Source organism: Babylonia areolata, chromosome 1 (assembly GCF_041734735.1).
Source record: "Babylonia areolata isolate BAREFJ2019XMU chromosome 1, ASM4173473v1, whole genome shotgun sequence".
NCBI lineage: Eukaryota > Metazoa > Mollusca > Gastropoda > Neogastropoda > Buccinidae > Babylonia > Babylonia areolata.
The window spans coordinates 66,821,819-66,849,768 of NC_134876.1; the positions used below are offsets into that span (position 1 = coordinate 66,821,819).

Consider the following 27,950-nt stretch of genomic DNA (forward strand, 5'->3'; position numbering starts at 1 on the left):
AATGTCATTCGTCTTCTTTGGTTGAAACCTTATCTGCGCCTGTTGTCGGTCGTGAGCAGGCTTCGCCGTTTCTTTGTTTCTAACTTGCCATTATGATGTGAAGCATAAGTGAATCAGACGTGCACGTTGCCGTTGTAAATTTATCAATGAAGTGAACTAATAAATATTCATGTGAACGTCATTTTCGCGCGAAATTGTAAGGAGCATGCGCAGTGAGTACATTAGTTCCCGCGGAAATGATCACATGACAGGTCACGGGAGAAATCACTGGCGATTGATTGGTTAAAATCTGCGTGTCATCAGAGAAACGCGGTGCGAACAAACGTCTGCTTCTGTTTACATCAAAGTTCTCCAAAAAGTTTTCGGAGACCAAAACAGCTGATTGCTGACCAAAACAGTCGACACAATGGATACCGAAAGTCATCCAAGACCACGAAGAGCTCGTCATGATTCTTCCAAACTCTATGATAGGGAGAGAAAGGACCTGGAATTGGCCGAAGTGCTGGATGTACTGCAGCGTTATGTGGATTATGGAGGTGGAATCAACTGCTGCGTGTGTGGTGAGCGAACTTATTTTCCGAACTCGTGCTTTGCTTGAGAGTTACCATGATACTGTAGCAATATTCTTGACAGGCTATAGGATTCCTTTCATGAACAGATTTTTGGTAGTCTGTATATATTTTGATAATATGCCTACAGCTGCAAAACTACAGCTTATCATCTCTGAATCCTCTTGCCTCGACAGCGGGCACACTCGCACAGTTATACGCACACATGTCTGATGCAGGGTTTACCGTTGATTTCCAGACCATTGAGTCCGGTGATGTTGTTGTAACCGTTTTATATGGCACACTTTGTTTCAGACATGTTATTAACTGTCCGAACTGTTTTCACAATGTTTTCAAAACCGGGACCAGGTAAGATAAATCCATCCTTGGCATTGACTTTGTGATCAACAGGTTGCTGAATTTTCATGTCACGTGGTGGAGTCAGCCGTAGCTTTTACCATTTTGTCCGTATCTCACCAACCGTTCCCATCCTCAGTCCGACTCAGAGCCCGTGAGAGCGTCTTTCTATTTTGGCTGATTTGATTGAATGATTATTATTTAGATAAAAACCAAGTAATGAAGATGATTGTCAGACTTGTTCATTTAGCTTTTATTTGTAGATTCGGAAGCCAAGCGTGTTACTGCAGGATTATGAAATTGTTTTGATTGGTTCATTTTTCATACATTGTTCCTTTGTTGTCGTGGATGCTGCCGCTGGAATGAAAATTTATTGAAATAATGATTGCAGGAAAATGGTCATGTAATGACCTGTTGGAAGGATGTTGTTTTTACAAGTTTGCACAGTTTGATACAAACTTATTTATTTAAAAAAAAAAAAAAAGTAAACAAAGTTGATTAACACAATAACAGAGTGTAATATTGGCTTATTTATTCTTCATCATTTTTAGATTTAGGGTCTTAATTCAAAAGTTATTGTTGTGCACAGTTAAAATTACTCACATCTTTTATTGAATGGGAAAATAAAACATAAAAGCTAAGCCCATTTAATCAGAAGTTTTTTTTCTTTTGATCGTGACCCCAAACCCTTTTCTCTCTCTCTCTCTCTCTCTCTCTCTCTCTCTCTCTCTCTGCCACCAATCCTTCATAAATTCAAAATGATTATGACTGAATAGTGTTTTGAAGATCATGCACTACATTTGCGTGCAGTGTAACTAGTGTATATATTTGATCGTGACCCCAAACCCTTTTCTCTCTCTCTCTCTGCCACCAATCCTTCATAAATTCTATATGATTATGACTGAATAGTGTTTTGAAGATCATGCACAACATTTGCGTACAGTGTAACTAGTGTATATATTTGTTTCGGGCGGTCAATGCTTGTTTGCTTTTCTGTTAAAACTGACCTGTGTTAAACTATAAGTATTGTGATTCCCAAAAGTATTTATCATTACATGTGTGTGTGTGTGTATGTATGTGTATATATATATATGTATATATACATATATATATATATATATAAGTCTATGTGTGTGTGTGTACACATCAGTCATTATCATTAGATTATTTAGGTACAGGTCAGTATGTCTTGATTTGCTTGCATGAGATATCTGTGTGCAAGAAAAATATTTGTATCAAAACCCGATTTCTTTTTCACTTGATTGGCTGACAGAGACTCTCTGTCTAAGTGTGTGACAGAAGTTTTTGCTTTAAATGTAAGAAATTAAGAATAGTAAACTATATTTAGTATAAAGCAGTACTCCCAATATTATGAAACTATTATATATTTTGATTATATTCAGTATTGATGATTCGATTCTATGCATTTATTGATTTTGAAATGGACAGTAAGCAAAAGTTTGGAAGAGCATGCAGATTATAACTTATGTCTTTCTGTTGATTTCTTTGACAACCTGATATTAGTAATCAAATTGTGAAGGACACACAAGTTGGCCAGCTTTGTGTCTGACACCGGTGAAAGTAGTCACAACACTGCCCAGTTTTAAAATATTTTAAACCATGGCATGACCAGTAATCATGTATTACAAATTTAACTATTTGTTCTCCCTACAGGGCCATTCAGTCAAGAGATATCAGTTGTAGCATAAATCATGTAGTCTCTTAATTGAAAAGGTTTGTGGTTGTTTTGTTTGTTTCAGGAAAGCTGTACAAGAGTCGTGTGTGTTTCATCAAACACCTTTGGGAGCACACCATCTACTGGGACCTCTTTGCTGGAGACAAGAATCATATGCGAGTGCTGTCCATTCAGGCAGCTTTGATCCTGTATGCAACCTGCCAGCAGCCATTCCATCACATTCCTGTTGACAACCTGCTGGTTACAAGTCCACACACCACAGACAGTGGCAATGACACTAAGCCACCAGTTCATTCTGCAGACCTGTCCTCACCCACAATGACAGATGTGGCTTCTGAAGGTTTAGAGAAAGGACCTTGCCCATTGTTCAGGCAGCCTGTGGGTATTTCGACTGCTTGTGATACCAGCAAACTGCTGCCAACCACACCAGTCAAGCAGAATACCTCCCCTAGAATTCCCAGCACACCAAAGAAAAAAATGAGAGGGAACATCAATGCTTCAGTGAAGAGGAGGCCCCCCCCAAAGTTGGAGCTGAAAATGCCAGAAAAGAGGAAAGTTCCTGTTGCTCCACAGTCCTCTGCACAAGGTGACACCAGTCCCAACACACTGTTCCACCCGGACTCCATCTTCCGCACCCCAGTAAAGCAGAGAATTCCACTTCTTGTGCCCAGTGCTCCACAGAAGAGCAAGAAGTTTGCAGAGTCAAAAGCTCGTCAGAATCGTCAAGTCAGACGTTGTCTTCTGCCAACTGCTGATGATCCTGACCTTCATCACTGGAAAGATACAGACTCATCTGCTTGTAAGAGAAAGAGATCAGAATGAATAAAACTGCAGTGTTGCATCTGTTGAAATATCCCGAGTGAACATATAAACAACAATAAAAGCTTTTAAAAGATTTTGATGGTTAGCTCTGTGTCTGTCATGTGGACAGAAAACTTTACAGACATACTTTTATGTTTTAAAAATGAAAAAAAAAAAAGGCAGATCTGATTGAATTTGAAACGCTGTATATAGACAAAGTGACTTGTGGGGGAAATGGACATGTATTTGACCGAGTACAAATGAACTGTCTTAATGGGGAGGGGGGAGTGCCAGGTTGCAGACAGGTCAACAGATGCCTCACTCCAGAGACATCATCTGACAATAAAAAAAAAAAAAAAAATTCACATGATTTAGTTTCTGTGTTTTTATTATATATGAAAAAGAAGCAATGATGATGCATACACTGCTGTCAGTTGAATAGAAAATGATATAGTTTTAAACAAAGGATTAAAAAAAGCCCAAACTTTTCAAACAAAATATGAATATTTGCATCAAGACACTTAAGTTGGAAGTTCTTCATTGATATAAGCAGGTAGATTTAAGTCATGACTTAAGCAACATCAGCAAATTATATGATTGAAACTAAAGAGAATTTTAAAGCTAGGTTACCAAAAATATCAAGGTAATAAGACCTTTATATTGGCCAAAAGACTGGTCAGTAAATCTTAAGTTTATAGCTACTTCCATTGAATGATTGAATGGCTCAGTCAAATTATTCACTTTAGTTAAATCATAAATGTTGTAATTTGAACTTCACTTTTCTCCACTTCAGTTGCGCCTTACGGAAATCCTGTGATACTTGTGGTTTGTTCAGTTATTGCAAATAATATGTTTATGTTTTTGATGAATTTTAATTTCTTTGTTTCCTGTTCAGCATGATCCCTTTTCAGCTTTTGTTACGTTAGTTCATAAGCATTGACCATAATAAGAACTAAGATGACAGGTGGAGGGGGTGTGTGTGAGAAGGGGATGGGTTGGGGTCTGCCATTGAATCTGTATTCATAGGCTTGAAACTATCTGCCATTGATTATTTTGCCATACACTGATAAGTGATTATTGGATATATATACATGTATACTGCTTTCTGCAAGGCGCAGTGTCTTCGGAATTGTTTCTCACTTTCTGCTCAGTCCTTTTAATTTCTATGATTATAGTACTAGTACTAATGAGAAAGAAACAAAAGGACAAGCAGCCAGTATAATCCCCAAAAGGGAAGACATTTTAAAGTTTTTAAAACAATGATAATAAATAAAGTAGCATTACAAAGCAGGACTGCTGTGAAAAGAGCAGCCTAAAATTTTTAGTAATTTTACCCATTAACTCTTGTGTTGGGTGTTCTTAGTGTGTGTGCAGTTTGCAAAGCAACTGGTCACCCTAAGAAACACGCAACAGAAGCACATTTTTAGGAGGTGCTATGGCAGAATCGGTTAGGGTTTGGACTTCTGATCTAGTGTTCACCAGTGATCAGGGTTTGAGGCCCCGTTTTGGCATGGTGTTGTGTCCTTGGGAAAGGCACTTTACTCTGATTTTCCTCTCTCCACTCAGATGTAAGTGTTAAACGATGGAAGGATAGGACTGGGGCCTGCCTTCCTATGCTGATCTTTAGACACAGTGGATATGATTTCACTGCCCTGATGGCCATAAAAAGCTATGGGACTTTTAACCTTAATTTTTAGAAGTTATTCAAAGCCAACTTTTAGAAGTTATCCAAGCCTTTTAGTGATTTTAATCCTGTCTTTGAGAATGATCATTGGGTTTAAATTGTTCTGTCTTTATCGCTCATTTGCTGTCACTGATGTTTGAAGATGACATATTCAGTGTTGATGTTATCTCACTCTCAGTACCACTTTGGTACATAAATCAGCCGACATGATGAGAAAGTGAGACTTGGCCTCAGTTTGAGGTATTATGTGATGGAGATTATCTGGAAGAGGACGGACTGTGATTGACATAATTGTTTTGACTGTAATAAGTGTATACATATTTGAATAACCTTTGTAAATATTGTAAATATTCTGTCATCAGATTTTGTGTATGATAAATGAAAGAAAAACTTATTATGAACCAGTCATAGTAAATCCAAATTAGAGCCTCAAAGGTCACACTGTGTATCTGAAAATATTGTTGGAAAAAGCATCAACAGTAACAGTAAATGCTTTTATGCAAGAATACACAAATTCAGACATTCATTTGTTACAATAACAAAATGGAACCTCCTGGATGAGAAACTACTGAAGCATCAGCTAGGGCAGATTATTCTGATTGCAGGTCAGTTCACTCACTCACTTGCAGCTTCATGTGCACTCCCCTTGTCAGTTTGACAAAAACCTAAAATTAAAATGATAACGTAACATAAAAATATTGATCCAGATGATTTTTACAAAAGTTTGTTTTTTTGTTCTAAAGATAGGGATCAAGTTGATAAAAGTTGTACTAAAAGTTGTACTGATAATATTGATTCAACAGAATAACAAATAACGTTAATGATTGTGGGGTTGGAGTTACACAAATTGTGAAATAGCAAAGATGCAATCAGGTATTATCATTTTTATGTTTCCTTCATGCTTTGACAATAGATCAGTTCATCTTCTCTTTGTAGCAGTTGTAGACAGTAGATACACAGATCTTAACATGTGAAATTTTTTGTTTGAAATGGTATCTAGACTAGTAGTAGTACAAATAGTTGTGGGAAATGGGTGAACAAAGAAGAAGTTTTGGAAAAGGTATTTAATACAAATATTAGTGGGACAGAGGTCAACTTTGTACTAAATTCTTCAAAGACAAGAAGGGGTGAGTATAGCACTAAGATCTGTTGAGTTGTTTTTTGTTGAAGAAAGCTTCTTCTGTTATCATGCAAGTATGTTACATCAGTTGCTCTGTTTATATCGGAGAATGAGAGGACATAAACTTGCGCTTTCACGGTTACAGTTGGCGAACAGCAAAGTGAGACCTTTATCAGTTTATGATCAGTGGTTTCTCCACTGCAGTGGGATGAGAATTCTTTTGGAGCTGAGTCTTGTGAAGGACTATGTGGCTGTGACTATCAAACTGGGAGGCAAGATTGCACTGGTTTTTAGTGCTGCAGCCTTAAAGGCTAGTTGGCCTTTGGGGATCATCCCAACACCAACTGACTTAAAGCGCTCTTGGCTGAGATAGTGGAGATGAAACTTGGGCAAGACACTCTCCGCTATTATAATCAAATTCTAGCTGAGAGAGTTTCGACAGCAGTTGCCTTCTCTGCTGTTTTGATCGTAATAGTCAGACATGACTATCATACATGAATGTGTGTGTGTGTTTGGGATTAAAGTCTGCAACATTTCTTTCTGTAACTTGAATAAGCATTATGCAAAAAATGCATAACCCCGGTTTGGTGCAGGAATCAAACCTGGTACACTTGGTTCTTAGGTGTTCCACCACCAGGCCTCTGGCATCAGATGAAACTGAGGTTGCTAAAACACTACCACCAGGAACTAAACTGAGCATGAACTGCAGCATGGTAGGGCAATATATGAAGAACCTTTTTTTTTTTTTCTTTTTTGTTGTTAAAAGAAAAATCATAAACCCTCTTGACACTTTTTCAGTAACATTATTTGGTAGAAAATGATATTGGATTTATTTTTATTTATGTAGAAAAAAAGGGGGGCGGGGGTGTTGGGAATAGTCTGGATAAGAGATTTTAACTGGGTTTTACATTTAAATATTGTTGTTTACTTTTGCTAAAGGTATATTACGATATGAGATTTTTATTCTAAGAGGTGTGTTGAAACTCTTGATTTTGATTCATGTGAAATCTAAGAAAATAAGCAGTTTAATTTCCGTAACAATGTTCACTTTAAAACTTGTCATGTACTGCTGATATGTCTTCACCGAATGATTTAAATAAAAAAGAACAACATATACGTTAACATTTTTACTTATGAATTATGTGCTTTTTTTCTCTCCTGTTAAATCTCTCTCTCTCTCTGTATCTGTCAGTGCATATGTGCATTAAAATTATGAATACTTGAGATTATTTTAGAGTGGCATTTGTCAGTCTACTCTTGTCATTGTTTCAGGGTTCAGGTAGTGTATGTGTGCTTGCTTTCTCATGAGATGAAGAACACTAAAAAGGTGCTTTTAAAGTTTTTTGTTCTTTGTGTGGATCATTCAGTTTTTTTCTGATGCAGAGACCAAATCATGTTGTCCATATATAGCTGTAAAAATTTGTTGTGTTAGACCACGTGGATGCATCTGTTGAAACGAAATAGTGTTTTTCAATTTTTTTGTTATGATTGAACATGAAGTATGTTCAAATGGTGGTTTTATATATATAACTGTTTCCATGAATGTTTACAAACATTGCCATATATATATGTATAGAATAATTATGTTCAAATACAGAAAGTGCTATATTGTTAATTTGTTTGTGATGAATTGATGAATATTTTGTTCCCTGAAAACTTGTTCATTTGTTGTATACTTTTTTAAAACTACAAAAACTGATAAAAATCCGAATGAAAAAAAAAAGTTTCATTCACATTTGTAGCTAGCTTCAGATGATATTCTGGTCAAATCAGTATGTCATATTACAAAAAACAACAATTTTTCATTTTGACTTTGAGGATTCATGTCAAGTGTTAGGAATCTTGAACAGAACTGACTTGTTCTTGTGTGTCAGCCAGAGCCAAAATGATGGTAATGGAGATCTGATCAGTTCCAATGGGCTAATGAAGTTCTGAATTGGGCATGCTATATGCATTATGTCCATGTTGAGAGTTTAAAAAGAATCAATGTGTAAATGAGTAAACAAATAGTATTACTAATAGTTTGTTCTGTCAGTTTCAGTGCACCACATTTTGTGTTCATGAATGATACAATTTGTGTTCAAGAATAAGCATGTGTTCAACTTTTACACTGAATTTATTTCGTAGGTTACAGGTTGATTACACAGTTTATTTTATGAAATGTAGGTTGATGTATTCAGTCTAATCATTTTCAAATGTTTATTCAACCATGAGATGTGTTCTGAATGATCTGTGTTCAAAAGGTTTTTTCATGTTCAAACATGCAAGATGTGTGTTACTTAAAGTCTCTCTCTCTCTCTCTCTCTCTCTCTCTTCCACCTGTCCATCCTTCTGCTCTGACATGCTACTTTTTTCTGTGTCTCTCAAATTCAAGAAAGTCCTTTCTGAATTATTCCTCTCTTTCTTTCTTATCTCTTCCCATGTTTTATTTTCTGATATTTGTGATGTCAGAATTTAATTTTTCAAGTTTTGTTTGATTTTGATGTGCTTAAGTGTACCAACATGACCTTAATTGTTTGGCCTGTGAAATACATATCTGGTGATTTCCTTCTCCTACCCTTGAAAATGTGTGTATTGCCAACTTGTATTTAGCACCACAATGTTTCATCTTGTTTAAAGACTGTAAATGAGTGGCATGTATATCATTACATATATACCATTCACAATGATAATACAAATTCAAGTTCAATGTAGAAGCTGAGCTGCATAGCCTTTCAAGTTCTAAAATTGAATCCCTTTTTAGAATGATCTGCTTCAGTGCTTCATATCAGCACTGTTCCCCCATGCACATGTGGGGATGCTGGGTGTCTTTCAGTATAAATAGCATCCCCACCTCCTGGAAATTCTGTGCTAGAAATTTCCTATTTTCTGTTGTTCTCTTTATTTGGGCTTTTTTGTGTCTGTTTCTTCCTTTTCTGTTTGCTTTTTTGCCTTCCAGTCCATTCCCCTTTCTTTTTTTGAACAAGCCTTGACACTTTTTTAATTTATTTATTTTTTTTTAATCTTTTCCGCAGTCCATGATGTACTATATGTGCTGTTATGCTCTGGCTATTAGGTAGTGACATTGTAAACACTGGAATAGGCATTGGCTGTCCATTCTGCTGTGTTATTTGCATATATGGTCTTTTTATGTATTTTTATTTTGCATAGTAGTATTGTCTTTTTACAGTTTTTTTGTAATCAGGGGATGATAAATTAAGTGGAAGGGCTGATGTTCGCAGCACGGCCTAGTTTTATTTGTCCTGAGGAGCTAAATGGTTAGGATAATGTGTCATGAAGTGTATGTTGTGGCTTTGTCTTGGTTTATTTTGTAGATGTGACAGTTCCGTGTTGATGTGGTTGAGCATTTGTGTGGTTTGAAGGTCCTGATATGGCCCTGAGCAGTCAGCTGGACTGTAAGCAAGAATAAACATTAAACAATGCTGCACTGCCTTTCTGAAGTCATCATGGAAGAGCTGCATTTAATTTCCACAAAGTTGAGTGCTTAACACTGCATTTGAATAGATAGTTATTCTCGAGGTAATGATGGATGCAACACTTTGATTTTTTTTTTAATCAATCACAATTGGATGGAGTAAGATGGTTTGTCTAATTGATTTTGCTACAGAATCTGAATGAAAATTTTTAAAGTTCAGATCTAATGAGTTCATTAGAAAGCAAGCTCTGATCTAATGAGCTTATTAGAAAGCAAACAAACAAAAATAGTGCCACCCCCCATAATCAGTGCTGTTCCAAGAACATAAGAGCTCTCATTATATTCTGACTTGGAACTGAATTGAAGGAGAGTTAAAGGTGAAAATCTTGGATTTTCAATGTCTTTCTATGATAGAAAATTATGAACATCCCACCCAGCACTGTTAGGAATACGATCAGAAACTGGCTCTTAGTTCCCAGCTCTACAGTTTGTGAATGTGCCATGTACAAATGAGAATAAAATGCATCATCATGCTGAACATTTCAGCTAATGGTATTGTAAAATCATGTCAAATCGATAATTCTAATTTTATCTTTTAATAATGAGTATTTTGTGTAGACTAGAATAGTGCATTTTGTTGTTGAACTGTTATCATCTTCTGGATGTTTTCATTTATCATTAAGTTAGTGTTGTGTATTGATTAAAAAAAAAAAATCAATATTCCTCATTTTTTGGATTTTGTGCTGCTGTTTCTTTTGTGCATGTTAGCTTCAAGGAAATCCTTGTGAGCATGGAAAGCAAAATATGTTGTTACGCCTGCATAACAGGTTAGTTAATGAGGTTGGAAGATACCAGAATAAGTGCTTATTTCCCCAGTCTTTTCTGTCCAGGTAAGGGCAAAAAAAAAAAAAAAGAAGGTAGTTTTGATTCCAGTCTTACAGAATGGCTTGAAGATAAATTTGTGATACAGCCAGACTTTTTTTGTTTTGTTAGAGTGTGTTCTGCTGTTGATTGTTCATTTATAGCTATTTGTGCAGCTGCAAGACAAGTAACTTGCAATAAACTTGATTTTGGACAAGAATATGCTTTGTGCCACAAATGGTCTGGATGATGTATGAAGTGATACAATGAACACATATGCATATTACATTAAACCTACCCAAACACACTTGAATGTGTATGTGCACATACAAACAACCAACCTCTGTCACGCTACAATGTCATTTTGATAATGGCAGATTCTGAGTGAATGGCAGCGAATTCTGGCTTATGAAATGCTGAAAGAGCATGTCTGAGACACAAGATTATTTTAGCATTATTGAATTGCAGGATGTTATGTTGTATCTGTCTCTGTTTTGAGCAAAGCAACAAAAAGCAAACCAAGACTGTTCTATCCTGAAACTTGGCAACATCTGCAACTAACATATGCAGGCAAGCAAGTTGGCCACTGTGATGTGACCCTGAAAGAGTGCATGAAAATTCTAAGAAGAGCATGAAAAATGTGGAGACTTTGTGGACAATGTGAGCAGTGATGAAGAAGCATGAAAATAATATGACCAATGTCATATGACTGGCTATGAAATCATATGCCCCATCCCAGTTGGATGAAAGAAAAGAACAGCATTTGAGCCATCAGATCCTACCTGCTAACCTAGTGGTGACTTTATTTTCTGTCTGTTGTTCTTAAAAATGCATTTTGCAAAATGCCTGGTTGGGAAAGCCATTTGTGTAGACCAAGGCTTCTGACCTACAAGTTACAACAGACCTGAAGTAATCTGGAGAACAGTTGTGTGCCGCACCAGTAACTTCACAGAGCTAATGGAGAAGAAAAAAAAAAGCTTATTTTGACCCACCACTTAGGGCCCACCTCTCATGATCATTCTCCACTTTTTGTGGAACAACATGATGGCTAGCCTTCATTTGACATCCATTTCTCTGTTTACACTCTGTTTACAGTCTTCACACACACAATCTCAGTCATCAGATTATTCTGGTATTATCTCTGGGTCTTTGAAAAACAACAAATAAACAACAAAACAAAAATATATATAAATAAGATATAAAGATGTGGGACTCTTTCTAAGGCATGTGGAATGTCCAAGTTGTTTTGTCACTGAACAGTTTTTACCTGCAGTTTGTTTCAAGGAGGTATCAAAGCATGCAGATACACCAAACCACTTACTCTCTTTTTTGCTTATGGCAGATTGCCTCACTTCATAAATGATAAAATCTCAGCATGATAAGTCTAGCCTTCAGTGCCAGCTCAAGACTCTCAATAAGAGGTAATATTTTGTTGGTGAATGTAACTTCTGAGTTACCTGCGAATGTCACCTTGTGTGTCATTTGTAGTGTTGCTCAGTTAAAGAATTCTGCAAACAACAAATGATACAAAGCAAAATTAATGGATATGTTGGTATTTCATCTTCCATCAGAGACTTCATATATCTGTATAAATATATATGAAATAAAGCAGTCATTATTAGATCAGCTGTGATAGAACCAAAACACAGAAACACACACACGTAAGGCCTGTGTCTGAGCCCCAAGTCTGGATCACACACATTCACACATGCATAGATTGGAGAAGAGAGAGAGAGAGAAGTCAGGACATATTTTATGTGGATGAAAGCAATTAGATTATTGAAAACATTGGAAACTTATATGTGACCGGGGGTGGAGGTAGGGGGAGGTTGTATACAAAAAAGCCTGTGGATGGAGTTGCCATGGCAGAGTTGTTAGGCATTGGACTTCTGGTCCAGAGTTGAGTTTGAGGCCCATCATGTTATGTCCTTGCTAAAGACATTCCTCCAAATTTCCTCACCCTACCCTGATTGGGGAAAGTTAAGAGTTGTTGGAGGAGAGGACTGCCTCACATTCCAATGCTGAGCCCTGTGCAAAGTGAATATGAATTCAAGGCTATGATAAGCTGTATCTTTCATCTTGCCCCCCCTTACCCTCCCCAGTTTTAGGTGCCAGTATAATCTATTTGTATGATTATGTGCCCTCAACAACAAAGATGAATGTCAGTCTTCATGAATCTTGTGATATTGGAGATTTTGGCATGACTTCATTACAGATGTGGAAGAAAACTGGAAGCTTAGGTCACCATGATATGAAAGGCCACAGATAGTGAATGGATGCTGCCGCTGTGGGATCACACTGGTTTGTAACTGTGCAACGAGGCTGCATTCTACAATTTAACTTTCATAATATACTGCAGCGTCAAGCAGCAATGTGTGACAAGACATTTGCAGGGTTAACCAAGAATTCGAGCAACAAGCCCAAAAACGTATCCGTGAAGTGGATGACACTGGACAAAGTTTGTGTTCGCATTGAAAAGGTACAAAGGAGAGCAACTTTGAAGGTCAAGAAGTGTAGCGATAACGAAAGGTATACCCAGAAAGATTGAGAAGGCCTTGTGACTGTGTGAAATTAAAACTGCTCGGTGTTATAGAAGACACTTCAGTCAGGTTCTGAGACAGACATTAATTGATATCTGGAATTCTTGTGTTTATGTTCCGAGACAATATAAGGTTACCGACAGTATTTAGACTATCCACAAACTGAAATAATAAAGGAGAAAGAAATCATTCGGATGGGGTATTTAACCCGCGAGACACATCAGACCCTCTCCCAATGCAATGAACTTCTTATCCGAAACATTGCCCATCTGGAGAATCTTAGTTCCGGAACCAAATTGTTTAAGCTTACCTCCCTTTATTGATGGCGGACGCAAGTTCGCGCGAAAGATAACTTGGGTTTGGAATCTGGTTGCGGTGATCGTTGAAAATTAACAGTAAAAAATGGATGAGGATCCGTTTGATTTAGAGTATGCCGATGAACTCGAGGCAATGGAAGACTTCGGTAAGTCAAAAGTTAGATGTATCGGCAGTAGTTCTCTCTCTCTCTCTCTCTCTCTCTCTCTCGTCTGTCTGTCTGAGTCTCTCTTTGCACGTAACAACCGTCTTCGGCAAATACCATCCAAGAGATGTGACACGCATTCATACTGACCACAAGACACACACGCACACACACACATAGACACACACGCACACACACACACACACACACACACACACACACACACACAACCCCCCCACACAATCCCCCCCCCACACACACACAACCCCCCCCCCCCAACCCCCCTAATATACATTAGGGAATATAAATAACACAATTTCCTAAATGTTTGTACACTTTCCAAGTTTATATCACTCTTTGAATCTCACAGTCTCTGATAGTGTGAATTTGTTTTTGTTTTGTACTCGTCTTTATTATTTGTGTATTGTATATAATATATGCTGACACTGTAACAGTTACACAAATAACATTGTAACTGATGTATGAATGAACGGACACACACACACACACACACACACACACACACTGACACAGATCTATGCACATGTTATATACTCATAAACATACACTGCACACTCCCACTTACTCCAGTTATGGTAAATAGATCAAAGAATTTATTCATCATCACACATACTATCACTGTCAATATGAGTATGTCATGTTTCTCAAGTTGTCTTTTCATTGAGGCATTTAATTTTAAGCAAAAGACCTTGGATGTTGCAAACCAGGCCGTAGCTGTGTTATTTATTATATATATATATCCATGTAACTGTCAGCATAGAATTTTGAACTTTGATTTTGTGAAATGAGACGGTTGAATAGCATGTGACCTTGGTTGAGCTCAACAGCATAAGCACGATTGAGAAAAGTAGCAGAGTCAATGTTATAAATCTTCCTTTTTCTTTTGAGAAATCAACATCCACTTCCAGAAATGGATGGAGGGTTCCAGAGGTCATACACATATCTTAAAACTGCATCCAGGAAGGGATTAAGGGCTAGAGGTCATTCAAATGTTTTAATGCCACATCATCATGAAATAAAAAAAAAGAGAAATTATCGTTCTAGAAATGGATGAGGGGCCAGAGGTCATCTAGATTTTTAAAAGCCATATCGTGTAATAATTCCAAGAATCTATATTCCAGAAATGGATGAGGGGCTAGAGATCATTCAAATCTTATTGAACAATAACATTTATAATTATGAGAAATTATCTTCTAGGAATGGATGAAGGGCCAGAGGTCATTCTTATCTTTTAAAACAGCATCATACGATAAAACCAATATGAGAAATTATCCTTCAGGAAAGTAGAGGGACCAGAGATGATTCAAATATTAAAAAAACAACAACAAATGAACAAACAAAAAACCAATGTTGTGCAATAAGATAATCATGAGAAATTATCTTTCAGGAATGGATGAGGGGCCAGAGGTAGTTCCAAAGTCCAGACGGAGCTTGCAGTTCACAACTCCCAAATCCAAGACAAACGAAAGCGTCGCCAGCAGGCAGGACAAACTTCCCCTTGAGGAGCAGGACCTGAACGTCAGCTCTCTGTCGGGAGCACTGAACGCGTCTCCAGAAGGCCTGAACAACACCATCCTGTCCGATGATGAGGTGGATGGACTGGCAGAGGAAGCTGACCACATTGTTCTGGGCACCAACAACAGTGTCAAGGATAGACAGACACAGAAGAAAAGACCTGTTCCTGAGACAGATCTGTTGGACACTGAAGTTGACGACTTTTTTGACAGTCTCCCTGACTTGGGTAAGACTAAGAATGTGTGCCCTGGTGAAATGATTGTCATATACATGTAGCACTTGAAAATAGCGGCAGTTGTGTTTAATTGGGTGGAATATAACGTAACCTACGTGCATGTGATATTATATTTCAGATCTTTCAAATGCCAGAGTTCGGCTGAGATGATATCTTTCAGTTCATGTCGGATTTACAATCAATGAATCAATCACTTTATTGTCTGAGACACAGTGTGCTGAAATTTGCCCTGAGTCATAAGAAAAGCAAAGTTAAAACTTATTCTAGGTGCACACAGTTTGCTGGAGTATGTGTACATGGATTTTGACAGTCTGCCCCAATGTCACACAGTTAGATTAATAATTTTTTGCCACAGTTAAATTCATTATTTAATTGATTTTTCAGAACCAGTTCCAAAGAGGGCACGGCATGCTGACCAAAGGGAAACAACTTGGGGATCACACAGTCATTCAGGTGGGCCAGCATCAGTCTGTGGATGACAGCTAAGCCAGACTTTTTTGATCTTGGCAGGGGGTGTTGTTTTGGCTACAGCTGCAATTGAATTCTTTAACATTGATCATTATCCATGTGTGTGTGTGTATGTGTGTGTGCTTATTTATCATTGTTTTTGCATGAGTGTGTGTGAATGTTCATATGTGTCTACTTTTATGATACTAGGTTATTTACCATTATGATTATTAAGCATACTATCTGGAACAGATCGTGTACTTAGCAATCATAATGGTGAATAACCTAGTAAACACATTGCAACTGTGAAGGTTTGGATTTCCAAAGAGGAAAATGCTTTCCTAAAAGTAAAACAAAAACTATTGCAAAAGACAGTGACATTGTAGATCTCATGTTTTCCAGTTGTACTGTTTTCCTTGTGTTTCTACTTTTTCTCTTTGTATTAACTGAATGATAATGTGAACATTGATTTACTATCCAGAGCAGTCTAGCATAAAAAAATTGTCAGTTCAGTAATGACTCTGTTGTATTTTCCATGTTGATCATAACACAGCAAACATTAGCAAATAGTCTCTCTCTCACACACACATATATACCATTTCACACTCTGACAAGTGTGATGGACAGAATACAAATTCAATTATAAATTTGGGGGATTTAGAATGACTGATGCCAAGTGATGGGGATGCCAGGGGTGGGAATAAGGGCTTGTTTTTCCTGACTTATGAATTTTTATAATGACCTACTGATTTTGTGGTGAACCAGTCAAATGACCCATGGTGTCCTGAACCAAACCTGAACTCTGCTATCTCTCTCTCTATCTATCTATATCTGTCGATTTATCTATCAGTCTGTAGATATATAGCTAGATATTATAAGTCTGAATATTCATTTAGAATTTGTCCCAGTGTTTTTTGTAAGTTGACATAATTTGGTTTTCTTTCCATTGTAAACAATGGTTTTGTTATTCCGTGTTTTATCTTTCTTTCAGAAAAAGTTGAGTGATGGCCTGAGGGATAGTGTATGTAGTTTGAATGAAGTTGTAACCATGTTCGAACAATTAGTGATATCATTGAAGAGCACCTATGTTGACAATAGAAGTAAAGAAAAAGATTGAAAGACAGGATTTTAGTTGAATCACTTTAATATTAGTTTTTAAAAAAGTGTTCACTTTTTATTTATTATCTATTGTTACCAGCTTATCATCATTCTTAATCTTGATGGTTGAGGGTATTGTTGTTTTTTTGTCCTCTTTTTTCCCCTTACTGTTTAACAAGATGACAAGTCAACAACTGTGAACCGTAGGAATGGAATGTCAGTCAATTTGTAGAACTGGACAGATGAACAATACTGCTGAGCATCCACTCCAGTGTCAATGACAGCACTGCACCGCTGCTTTCTGTCGTTGTTGCAGAAAGAGACGCAGACAGGAGACGTGTGTTCCGTTCGTTGCCTGGGGGGGACTTTGTGCCGGCCACAAGTTCTGACGGTCAGCGGGTCTACCTGAAGCTGAGAGACAAGAGTGATGTGGAGCAAGAGGTAGTAACAGGCTCAAAATACAAGTTGTTAAAGTGTTTGGCTTTCAGTCTCAGGGTCTTGGGGTGGGTTGCATGAGCGAACTTAGCAGCACTAAGTTTTCTTATTGCAAAGAATGTTCCTAGCTCCATGGTAAATTCCATAAATTTAGGAACATTTTTAACACTAAGCAAACTTTGCTCTGCAAAGATCGTCTCATGCAACCCGGCCCTTGGTTCAAATCCCAGTGTGTGTTGCTTGGTGGGTTAATGGTGGAGATTTTCCGGATTTCCTAGGTCAACACGTGTGCAGACCTGCTATTGCCAGAACCCTATTTGCATTGAAATTTTTGCTAGCAGCGGAAGTGGAGGAGGTGGCGGGTTGGCGTTGTTGAGAGGGCCAGGAGTAGAGGGCCCAGATTGTCAGCGAATCGATTGCGATCGCACCTTAATTTTAGCGCGATCGCCCAATCGAGCTACATAATTATGTGACCTGGTTGGAAACATAATTTGACAAAAAACAAGAACGCCAGAGAATCGACAGACAGACAGAAAATACGAAAAAACTTAGCCGTATGGAGAGCACAGGAACAGGAGTCATGATGGCTGCCGGAAAAAGAGGGCGCTAGCCAGCGGGACAAAGGGGAGGTTACCTACTTCCGGGAGGTTATCGGCCGTAGTTGCTTTCATTTTCTCCGCATAGGTGGATAGTAGTTTGCACAGGACAGGAATGTCAGACCCCTGCCGGAGTCTGCACTAGTTGGGTCACGGTAAGTAAACGTAATTTTAGATAGAAAATTTCCTGTTGCATTGAAATTTTTGCTTCAGAAATGGCGTTTCCTCTCTAATTTTATGCTTGTTTGTATTGTCCAAGAAGTGGGATGGGCGATTATTTGTTGACTGTATGAGGTGATGATCATAAATGTCTACTTGTATTGTCCAAGAAATGGGATGGACCTGTTTGTTTAATGTATGTGGTGGCGTTTATAGCTGTGTATGTCCTAGAGAGGAGCGGCCTGCTCAGCATTGAAAGCCTGCTGATCCAGTGCCAGCTATGCTGGACTGGACACGTCCACATGACAGACAGCAGGATCCCAGAGATGCTTTTGTATGGCCAGCTGAAGGAAGGCCACCGCGAACTTGGAAGACCCTGCAAGCACTTCAAGGACACCTTGAAGACAAACCTCAAAGCCTGTGACATAGACATTGCTTCCTGAGAAACTGATGCCCTTGACTGCTTTTGTTGGAGGATGCTGTGCTCTAGTGGCATAAAGACATTTGAAAACAAGAGAACGCTGGCCATTAAGGAGAAGTGGGAGCGAAGGAAGCAGGGCTCAACTTCTGGAGACGTTTTTCCTTGCAACACCTGTGGGAAGTGCTGTGCATCCAGAACTGGCCTCTTCTCCCACATGTGGACACACACCGACAGATAAGCCTGCCTGCCTACTCATCCGTCGGTCCGATGGGAGACTCCATCATCACGTGGTGTACATGTTGCAGATGTGTTGACTGTATTGGTTGGTGTTTTTAACAGTGTGTTGGGGGTGTACATCTTGCAGATTGACAACATCAGTCTTATGTTGTCCAAGAAATGGGATGGACGTGTTTGTTGAATATATGGGGTGGTGTTTATACTATAACATTGCGTGGGTTGTACATGCTGCAGACTGACAACATCAGTCTAGTATTATCCAAGAAATGGGATGGACGTGTTTGTTGACTTCATGGGGTGGTGTTTTTAGCAGTGTATGGAGTGTACATGTTGCATGTGTTTACTGTGTTGTATGGGGTGGGGTTTGTAATATTGTATGGGGTGGTGTTTTTAACAAGGTGTGGGAGGTGTACATGTTGCAAATAAACAACATCGGTCTTGTATTGTCTAAGAAATGAGATGGATGTGTTTGTTGACTGAAGGGTGGTGTTTACAGTTTATAGCAGTATGTGGGGTGTACATGTTGCATGTGTTGACTGTATTTTATGGGGTGGTGTTTTTAACAGTGTGTTGGGAGTTGTATATGTTGCAAATTAGACAACATCAGTCTTGTATTGTCCACGAAATGGGATGGACGTGTTTGTTGACTGTATGGGGTGGTGTTTATAGCAGTGTGTGGGTGCATGTGTTGCAGATAGACAACATCAGTCACCATGTGCGCAGTGTGTCCAGCCTTCTCCCCATCCCCATCGGCGTGATGAGAGAGCAGCTGGAGGATGAGGTCTGTGCCCTACCCAGATACTTTCTTGTTTGTCTGAAGGAAGGTGGCAGAATGGTTAAGACACAACTTATAAATTACCGTAAAGTTCGGTCTATTGAGCGCACTGGTATATAAGCCGCACCCACTAAATTTTGGAAAAAATTGAACTTTATACATACATAAGCCGCACTGGCTTATAAGCTGCACTTATTTCCGGTACCGGAACACATACTGATACTACAGAAAAACTGTCAATACTGTAGGTTATGAAATAAACACAAGCGGAAACAACACAAAGAAAAGCAAGCGAAAATACTGCTAGTGCCACAAAAAAATAATAAATAAACACAATGAAAAGCAAGCGAAAATACTGCTAGTGCCACAAAAAAATAATAAATAAACACAACGAAAATAAGATTCATAATTTAGGGATAGTCACATTTATTCAACGTCATCCTGCTCACTGAATCCACTGAAATCTTCGTCTTCAGTGTCTGAGTTGAAGAGAACCAGCACAGCTTCCTCCGCCATCTTGTCACTGACTTCAGCCTTGCTTTCACTTCATGAACATGAAGGTGGAGGTCACTGCTGGTTCGTTGCTTGCACTGTCGTCTGCTAGGTTAATCGCCTTCAATTTGAAGGCTGCATCATAGGCATGACGTCGCGTTTTCGGCATGATGAGGGTGTACGCTTGAGCAGAGTAGAACTGAATGCTGATCTGAAGGCTTTAATGTGTGCGGATTTGATTTATAAAACGTGAACAGTTAGCACACTATCCTGAAGCTCATCCAAAAATTCATGGACAGAAATCATGATTTTGGTGAGTTGAAGGGCAGCTAAGAATAGACGAGAACGTGACACTCCCGGGATCGTTAAAATCCTCAAATAAGCCGCATCATTGTATAAGCCGCAGAGGTTGAAGCTGGAGTAAAAAGTCGCGGCTTATAGACCAAACTTTACGGTACATGTCAGCGCAGTCTCCGTGAGGGTCTGGGTTTGAATCCTGGTCAAGCCCAGTCTCCCAATTTTAACTGGAAACTTTAACTCATTCGGATGAGATGATAAACCAAGGTCCTGTGTGCAGCATGCACTTGGCACACTGAAAAAGAACCCATGCCAACACAAGTGTTGTCCTTTGGCAAAATTTTGTGGAAAAAAATCCACCCTGATACAGTGATAGGCACTTAGATATATCTGGATACACTCAAGGCCTGAATGTGTTGGGTCATGTTGCTGGTCAGGCATCTGCCCAGCAGATGTGCATATGTGTATGTGGGTCAGACACAAAGCTCTGCAGACGAACAACATTGTTTTGTGAACTGTTGATTGAACATCTATAACATAAAGTATAACAATAGAATAAACGATATATACATGTCTTGTCAGAAAGATAAACAGCTCACAGCTGCAGATTAACAACATTGTTTTGTAAACTGTTGCTTGTGTATCTATGACTTATGTTATAACTTATAATAATTGAGTATGAGAGAAAGCTCACAGTTGCAGACTATTAACATTAACATGCAGACTATTGTTTTGTAAACTGATGCTTGTGTATGTGTTATAACATGAAATACAATAATAGAATAAAAAGATATCTTGAGTGAAAGAGAAATTCCATTACATTTTTCCCCCTTTAGAGCATGTTTGATGTATCTCCTGACAGAGGCCTCGACTTCTTGTGTTTGGGGCTTAGTCAAAGGGAGACAATCATTCCTGGGACACACAAGATGTTTTCTTTCTTCTTTTGTTTTTTCCACTTGAACTACAATGATTTTGTTTATGTTGTTCCTTGGTTGTTGTTTTCAGTAAAAAAAAAAAAAAGTCTTACTGATTGTATGGTGCTGGTAGTATTCACTAGGCATGAACACCTCTTTCTGTTGCAGAGGCATCAGCAGTTGATGGAAGAGGCCAAGGAACTGTCCCAGCGAGTTCAGAGGTACACACTGCTTCCTGTTTCTTGTGTTTCAGTGTTGTGTGTGTGTGTGTGTGTGTGTTGTGTTTTTTTGTTTGTTTTTTGAGCTTTTTTTATTATTTTTTTTTCAATTCAGTATATGATATTGTCTACTTCTAACATAACAATTGTACAGAAAATTTTCTTTTGGCTCATTCAGATGCTCATTAACGATTATCATAGTGAAGTGAAATGACAGAATTTTTGTTGTTTTGTATTGTGCACTGTATTGTAATTTGCTGTGTTTTAATGTTAGTTGCCTTTTGTGTGTGTGTGTGTGTGTGTGTGTTGAAATCGTTCATTATTTTGTTTTTGTTGCAGTATCAATATATATGTAATTCTTGTAAGGTATTTTTTGTGTTCGTTTTATAATCCTTTGGTGAAAATCATGGCAGATGACCCTCACCAGAAGCATCTGTGTCATTGTGCTTCATTTTGTTCTGCATATATGTTCCAAATCCATGTGCTTGTGAATGTAAGTGTTTGTGCATTTTGCACCTTGTGTGTGTGTACTTGTGCTCATTTGTATATATATATATATCATGCATGTGTGTATGTATACCTGAACTATAATTATTAACGATAATAGCTTATTTATAGTGCTTTCAAACCTCTTAAAGCAACAGGTCAGTCAGTCAAAGCACACAATAACATGCACCCCCCCCCCCCACACACACACACACACAAGCATGCATAAACACAGACACATGCATGCACTCAAGTGGAAGAAATAAATATGGATCCATAGAATACCAGGGATGGGATGCAGTCTTTTAGATATGTAGAGACCACTTAAAAAAAACCATGTGTTTTTACTAATTTTGGATTTGTTTTAAAAGATGTGAGTTTAGGGACTGTGACGGGCTGAAAAGGGCAGGTTAGATTTGTACAGCCAAAGAACTAAGAGCTCTCCACTGTGCTTCTGTCTGTTGACTTTGTCAGACTGCATGAGGAAGAGCAGGAGGACCAGGGGGTTGGGGACGTGGAGGTCACAGGACAGCGACAGTGGGGAGACCCTTCACCCACAGGTCCTCTGGGTGGAGCAGTATGCACCCCGCCGCTACACAGACCTCCTCAGTGAAGAGGTGTCCTCGGTTTTTCTGTTTAATTGAGACTTTTCTGCTCTGATGCATTTTTTTAACTGTTCTGCTCTGATGCATTTTTTAACTGATCTGCAAAGATGCATTTTTAAAAACTGATATGCCATAGTGTGTTTTTTGTAGCCAACCTTCTCAGTTGAAGAGGTGTTGTACATATTTTGTTTAATTATAACTGATGTGCCGGAATATGGTTTTCTCACTAACACTCTCAGTGAAAAGATGTGGTACAGTTTTTATTTGAAACTGTTGTGCACAGATATTCTGTTTTTTCGCAAGGACTTTTTTGGTGACGAGGTGTCACATGTTTTTCATTATGTTCTGCTCTAATCTGTATTTCTAACTATGTTTAGAATGTGGATATGTGCACAATGCGCCCATTTCCATGAGTTGTTTTCATTCAGTTGTTTTCTGCTTTTAACATGGATTGGAATGTGACTTTTTGTTCCAGTTTTATAAGAAAATATGAGAAAAAATAAGCGTAGTTAAAATATAATAGTTTATATTTACAGAATAAAGATAACAATATGACATTTTAAAAAAGAACAACAGCAAAAAAAACAACAATGTACCAGGACTACATTCTGATATCTGATTTTTTTTTTTGTTTTTTTAGGGAAAAGCAGAATAGGTGTTTGAAAATTGTAGAACAAAAAAGACAAAAAGACTGAATGAATTATAACTGGTAGGTGAGGAATAACGTATGAAGGCTGAGAAGAAGACTGTTTTCTTTCTTTTCTGTATTTAACAGTCAGGGACCTCTTTCTTCTTCTTATTATTATCCCTTGTTTTTCCCATGTGTTTCAGGCCATCAACCGCATGCTGCTGCACTGGCTGAAGCAGTGGGACTACGTGGTGTTTGACAAGGACCTGCCCCTGGTGAAGAACAAGCAGAAGGGCAACAAGGCCAAGGAGGCAGCCAACAACACCAAGTGGAAGAAGTTTCAGCCTGAGGTGTCCATGGAGCTGGATGACTTCAAGCGACCTGTGCAGAAGGTGGGCGTTTTATGGTGACTGCAGAAGTCTCTGCAACAACTTGTGATGCAAGTTGAGAAAAGACATCAGTGATGAACCTATTTAGTTCCTTAACCCTTTGGTCGCTTTAGTCGCTGTTCATTGTTGAACCAACTCTCGTGTGGTTTGGAGCGATTTTCAGCGGCTTTTAAAACTTAGTTTGAACGATGGCGAGTTCTTCAATCAACCAGTTCAGATTGTAACCAGCAGTCTTGTCTTAGACCACGATATACGGGACAGCAAGCTGCAAGTCTAATTTAAAGTTAGTCGGTGGAAAATGATCTTGCTGCTGACAGTGACAGTGGAAAAGAGTTTGTGCCACATGGCAGTGAACTGGTGAGTGACACTGACAGCTGGATTTCAGCTGTACTGTACAGCTGACTTAGCTGGCCAGCAGCTGTTAGCAGCTTGAATATAGCTGGCGATGTTAGGGTTAACCCCATCACTGCTGCTGATGAGTGGGCTCATCAGTGAAGGGTTGTCACCTCACTGAGATGAGGTTGAGCTATCAGCTCAGGATGTGAGTCACCTTTCTTTATTCAAACTTCATCTTTTTTTTTTTGGATTGCATTACTTTTGATCAGCAAGACCTGTGACACCGTGCAAACAGTATACAAAGTGCACTGATTGCACTACAGATTCATGCCACACTGATCTCAGTTTACCACAGTTTAACAGCCAAGGGGTTAAGCTTTTCAGCTGTAAACCCCAACTTGAAACAGCTTCATTGAAAACATTGTTTCCCGAGGAAAGAAGCAGCAGAAGTGATTTTTGAAGAGAAGTAATTGTATTTTGAATGATACCTTGTGTAGGAAGTATGGGGAGGAGAGTTCACACCCTAGTCCAAAGTCAGTGTACCCTGTCACATCCATTGGAAACAGACAGCATTTATAAAGCAATCAGTTGCCAGTGTTTACTTGCTGCCATCTGTCATTCAAGTGTCTGTAGTCAGCCTGTTCACTATCTGCTTCTTCTCTGATTTCATATTTTTTGTTTTAGAAATTATGATGATAGTACTTATGCAAACTCCCCATACAATGAGCTCTAAGCGCCTCACAAGCAATACATATACATTAGTGCATAAAAACATATCTCTGCACATGAAAAAAAAAGCAACAACAAATATAATTATATGTGTTCTCCCCCTCTCCCATTTTGAACTTTGTTTTGTTATTGTTACTTCTTTTCTTTTTATAAATATTCTTTTCATTCTTTATTTTCTCATTATTGTTACGCTTTTTGTTTGTGTGGTCAGGTGGCTTTGCTGTGTGGTCCACCTGGTCTGGGGAAGACAACTCTTGCTCACATTGTGGCCAAACACGCAGGCTACAATGTCGTGGAAATGAACGCCAGGTAATTTCCTTTTGGGTTGTTTGAAAACGTGCCCCCAGGATCTGCTTTAAATCTCTTTGTCCGAATCCCTTTTTTTATATGTTGTTCCAACTCTTCTCCCTGTTCACTCAGTCCCCAGGGATCTGGTTGAACTCTCTTTATCCAGATCCTTTTTTTGTGTGTGTTGTTCCAACTCTTCTTCCTGTTCACTCAATCCCCAGGGATCTGGTTGAACTCTCTTTATCCAGATCCTTTCTTTTGTGTGTTGTTCCAACTCTTCTCCCTGTTCACTCAATCCCCAGGGATCTGGTTGAACTCTCTTTATCCAGATCCTTTCTTTTGTGTGTTGTTCCAACTCTTCTCCCTGTTCACTCAATCCCCAGGGATCTGGTTGAACTCTCTTCATGCAGATCCTTTTTTTGTGTGTGTTGTTCCAAATCTTCTCCCTGTTTCCCTTTTTTGCCAGTGGACTGAGTGTGGTGATGCCAGCTGTCCTGATTTTGTTCTGTTTTGTTATGACCTTGGGGAGAGCAGCCTGGATTTCATGCAGAGAAATCTTGTGATGAAATACAATACAATGTATTGCGGTGCAGTACAGTGCCGTGCCATGCCGTGCCATGCCGTGCCGTGCCGTACCGTGCCGTGCCGTGCCATGCCATGCCATGCCATATCATACCATACAGTGTGATGCAGTGCAATACAATACAGAGCAATGCAACGCAATGCAACACAACACAAAGCAACATAACACAACACAACACAATCCAATCCAGTCCAGTCTATGCAATGCAGTGCAATGCAATGCAATACAAGACAAGACAATACAATGTGATGGTGGTGTTGGCAGTGACGACCGCAGTGTGGAGGCGTTCACCAACAAAATCGAGGCGGCCACACAGATGAGGGCGGTGATGGGCGCTGACCCCCGACCCAACTGTCTGGTCATTGATGAGATTGATGGGGCTCCGCAGGTCTGTAGGTTTTTTTGTTTTTTTTGTATTAGTTACTGTACTGCCACACTACACAGCACTACCACACTACAGTGCCTCTCCGCCACATCATACCGCACTACACCACAACACCACCACCACGCCATACTGCACTAAAGCACACCACTACCACCACATCATACCGCACTATGCCAGAACACCACACCAGATAACTACACTATACTGCACTACACCACAACACCACACACCACCACCACACCATACCACACTACAGCACCACACCTTTCCATACTACAGCACAACACCATACTACAACACCACATCACACCACACCACAACACCACACTACAACACAGCACCATACCACACTACACCACAACACCACAATACAACACCACATCACACCACACCACAACACCACACTACAACACCACATCACACCACACCACAACACCACACTACAACACAGCACCATACCACACTACACCACAACACCATACCACACTACACCACAACACCATACCACACTACACCACAACACCATACCACCCACCATACCACACTACAACACCACACCACACTACACTACAACACCACACCATGCCACACGACACTGCTATGACACTGTGACCACACCACCACACCTCACCACAACTTTTGTTGTTGTTGTACCGTTTGTGTGTTTCTTGCAACTTCAAAGTCATAACGATTGAATTTTACAGATCACACCACTACACCACACCACACCTACCACACAAAACCATTCAACCACCACACCACTACCACTACATCACAACATACCACTCAAAACTGCACCACCACTACTACATCATACCACATCACACCACACAAAACACACCACCACTACCACACCACACCACACCTTATCACACCCCACACAAAACCACACCACCGCTACCACATCACACCATACCACACCTACTGTACCACACCAAACCATACCACTACCACACCACACCACTCAAAACTGCACCACCACTACTACATCATACCACACCACACCACACCTTATCACACCCCACACAAAACCACACCACCACTACCACATCACACCATACCACACCTACTGTACCACACCAAACCATACCACTACCACACCACACCACTTCCATATGATAGTCAGTCATGTCCGACTGTGGCCATCAGAACAGCAGAGAAGGCAACTTTTTGGGTTAGAATTTGATTATAGTGGAGAGTGTCTTGCCCAAGTTACACCCCCACTCTCTCGGCCAAGAGGGTTTTAGGACAGTTGGCGTTTGGATGGTTCCCAAAGGCCAACTAGCCCACAAGGCTGCAGCACTAAGAGCCAGTGCAGTTTTGCCTCCTAGTTTGAGAGTCATAGTCCTTCACAAAAGACTAAGCTGGAAAGACATTGACTGGAGAAACCATTATTGACTGGAGAAACCATTGATAATACAGCTCTCACCATGCTTTTGGCCCAAATGTAAAACACACACCACACAAAACCACACTACCACACCACACCTTATTACACCCCACACAAAACCACACCACCACTAGCACACCTCACCAAACCACATCACACCACAACCACACAACCCAAAACCAAACCACCACTATCACACCGTGTCACAAGCAGTACACTGCAGTGTGTGATGATGGGATGTGCTGTTGCAGGCGGCAGTCAACGTGTTGCTGAACATCCTGAAGAGACCGGAGGGTGGGGGTGGGGGTGGTGGCGGCAGAAAGAAGAAGAAAGAGGGGGACATGCTGCTCAGACCTGTCATCTGTATCTGCAACGACCTGTCAGTACACACTGCTGTCTTCCATGGGCATCAGTTATGCTTTTTAACCCCTTGAGTGCCCCAGGAGGGAAATTTCTGTCCACTTTTGGTGTGCAAAAAAAAGTGCCACAGGGCGGAAATTTCTGTCCGCTTCCAGTATGCAGAAAAGTGCCTAAGGAAGGAAATTTCCATCTCTGTCATTGTAAGAATTTTCCTATAAAAAAAATCGGTACATTCATGTGAAATTGTCATAACTGGATAGTGTATTCATTTTTCTTCAGAAAAAAATACAGGTAATGCGTACTTTCTTGTAGTAGTTTGCAAGCAAGGTAGAAAAAAGAAAACAACTATTACCCTCCGTAAGCAAAGCATTCCATGGCAAATAGTTGTCACACAGCGTAAAATAGGCTTGACACTGAAAGGGTTAATTG

The 27,950-nt window shown here is 39.4% G+C and overlaps 2 protein-coding genes across 2 annotated transcripts in view; both read left to right on the plus strand.

Annotated features, from left to right (window-relative positions):
• Positions 1-318: 318 nt before the first annotated feature.
• LOC143286004 (uncharacterized) lies at positions 319-10,690 on the plus strand. The gene is made up of 2 exons (XM_076593504.1): positions 319-560; positions 2,666-10,690. Exons 1-2 carry the CDS (start codon positions 407-409, stop codon positions 3,421-3,423), a joined length of 912 nt encoding a protein of 303 aa, XP_076449619.1. The 5' UTR covers positions 319-406; the 3' UTR covers positions 3,424-10,690.
• A 2,656-nt stretch (positions 10,691-13,346) lies between these two features.
• The window catches only part of LOC143286028 (chromosome transmission fidelity protein 18 homolog), a 39,765-nt gene continuing 25,161 nt past the window's right edge, over positions 13,347-27,950 (plus strand). The window contains exons 1-11 of the mRNA XM_076593542.1: positions 13,347-13,485; positions 14,891-15,244; positions 15,638-15,706; positions 17,115-17,239; positions 19,341-19,427; positions 21,293-21,378; positions 22,349-22,445; positions 23,265-23,453; positions 24,727-24,824; positions 25,651-25,774; positions 27,413-27,540. Of these exons, the coding sequence (XP_076449657.1) occupies positions 13,425-13,485; positions 14,891-15,244; positions 15,638-15,706; positions 17,115-17,239; positions 19,341-19,427; positions 21,293-21,378; positions 22,349-22,445; positions 23,265-23,453; positions 24,727-24,824; positions 25,651-25,774; positions 27,413-27,540 (1,418 nt within the window). The 5' untranslated portion in view covers positions 13,347-13,424. The remainder of the gene's footprint in view (positions 13,486-14,890; positions 15,245-15,637; positions 15,707-17,114; positions 17,240-19,340; positions 19,428-21,292; positions 21,379-22,348; positions 22,446-23,264; positions 23,454-24,726; positions 24,825-25,650; positions 25,775-27,412; positions 27,541-27,950) is intronic.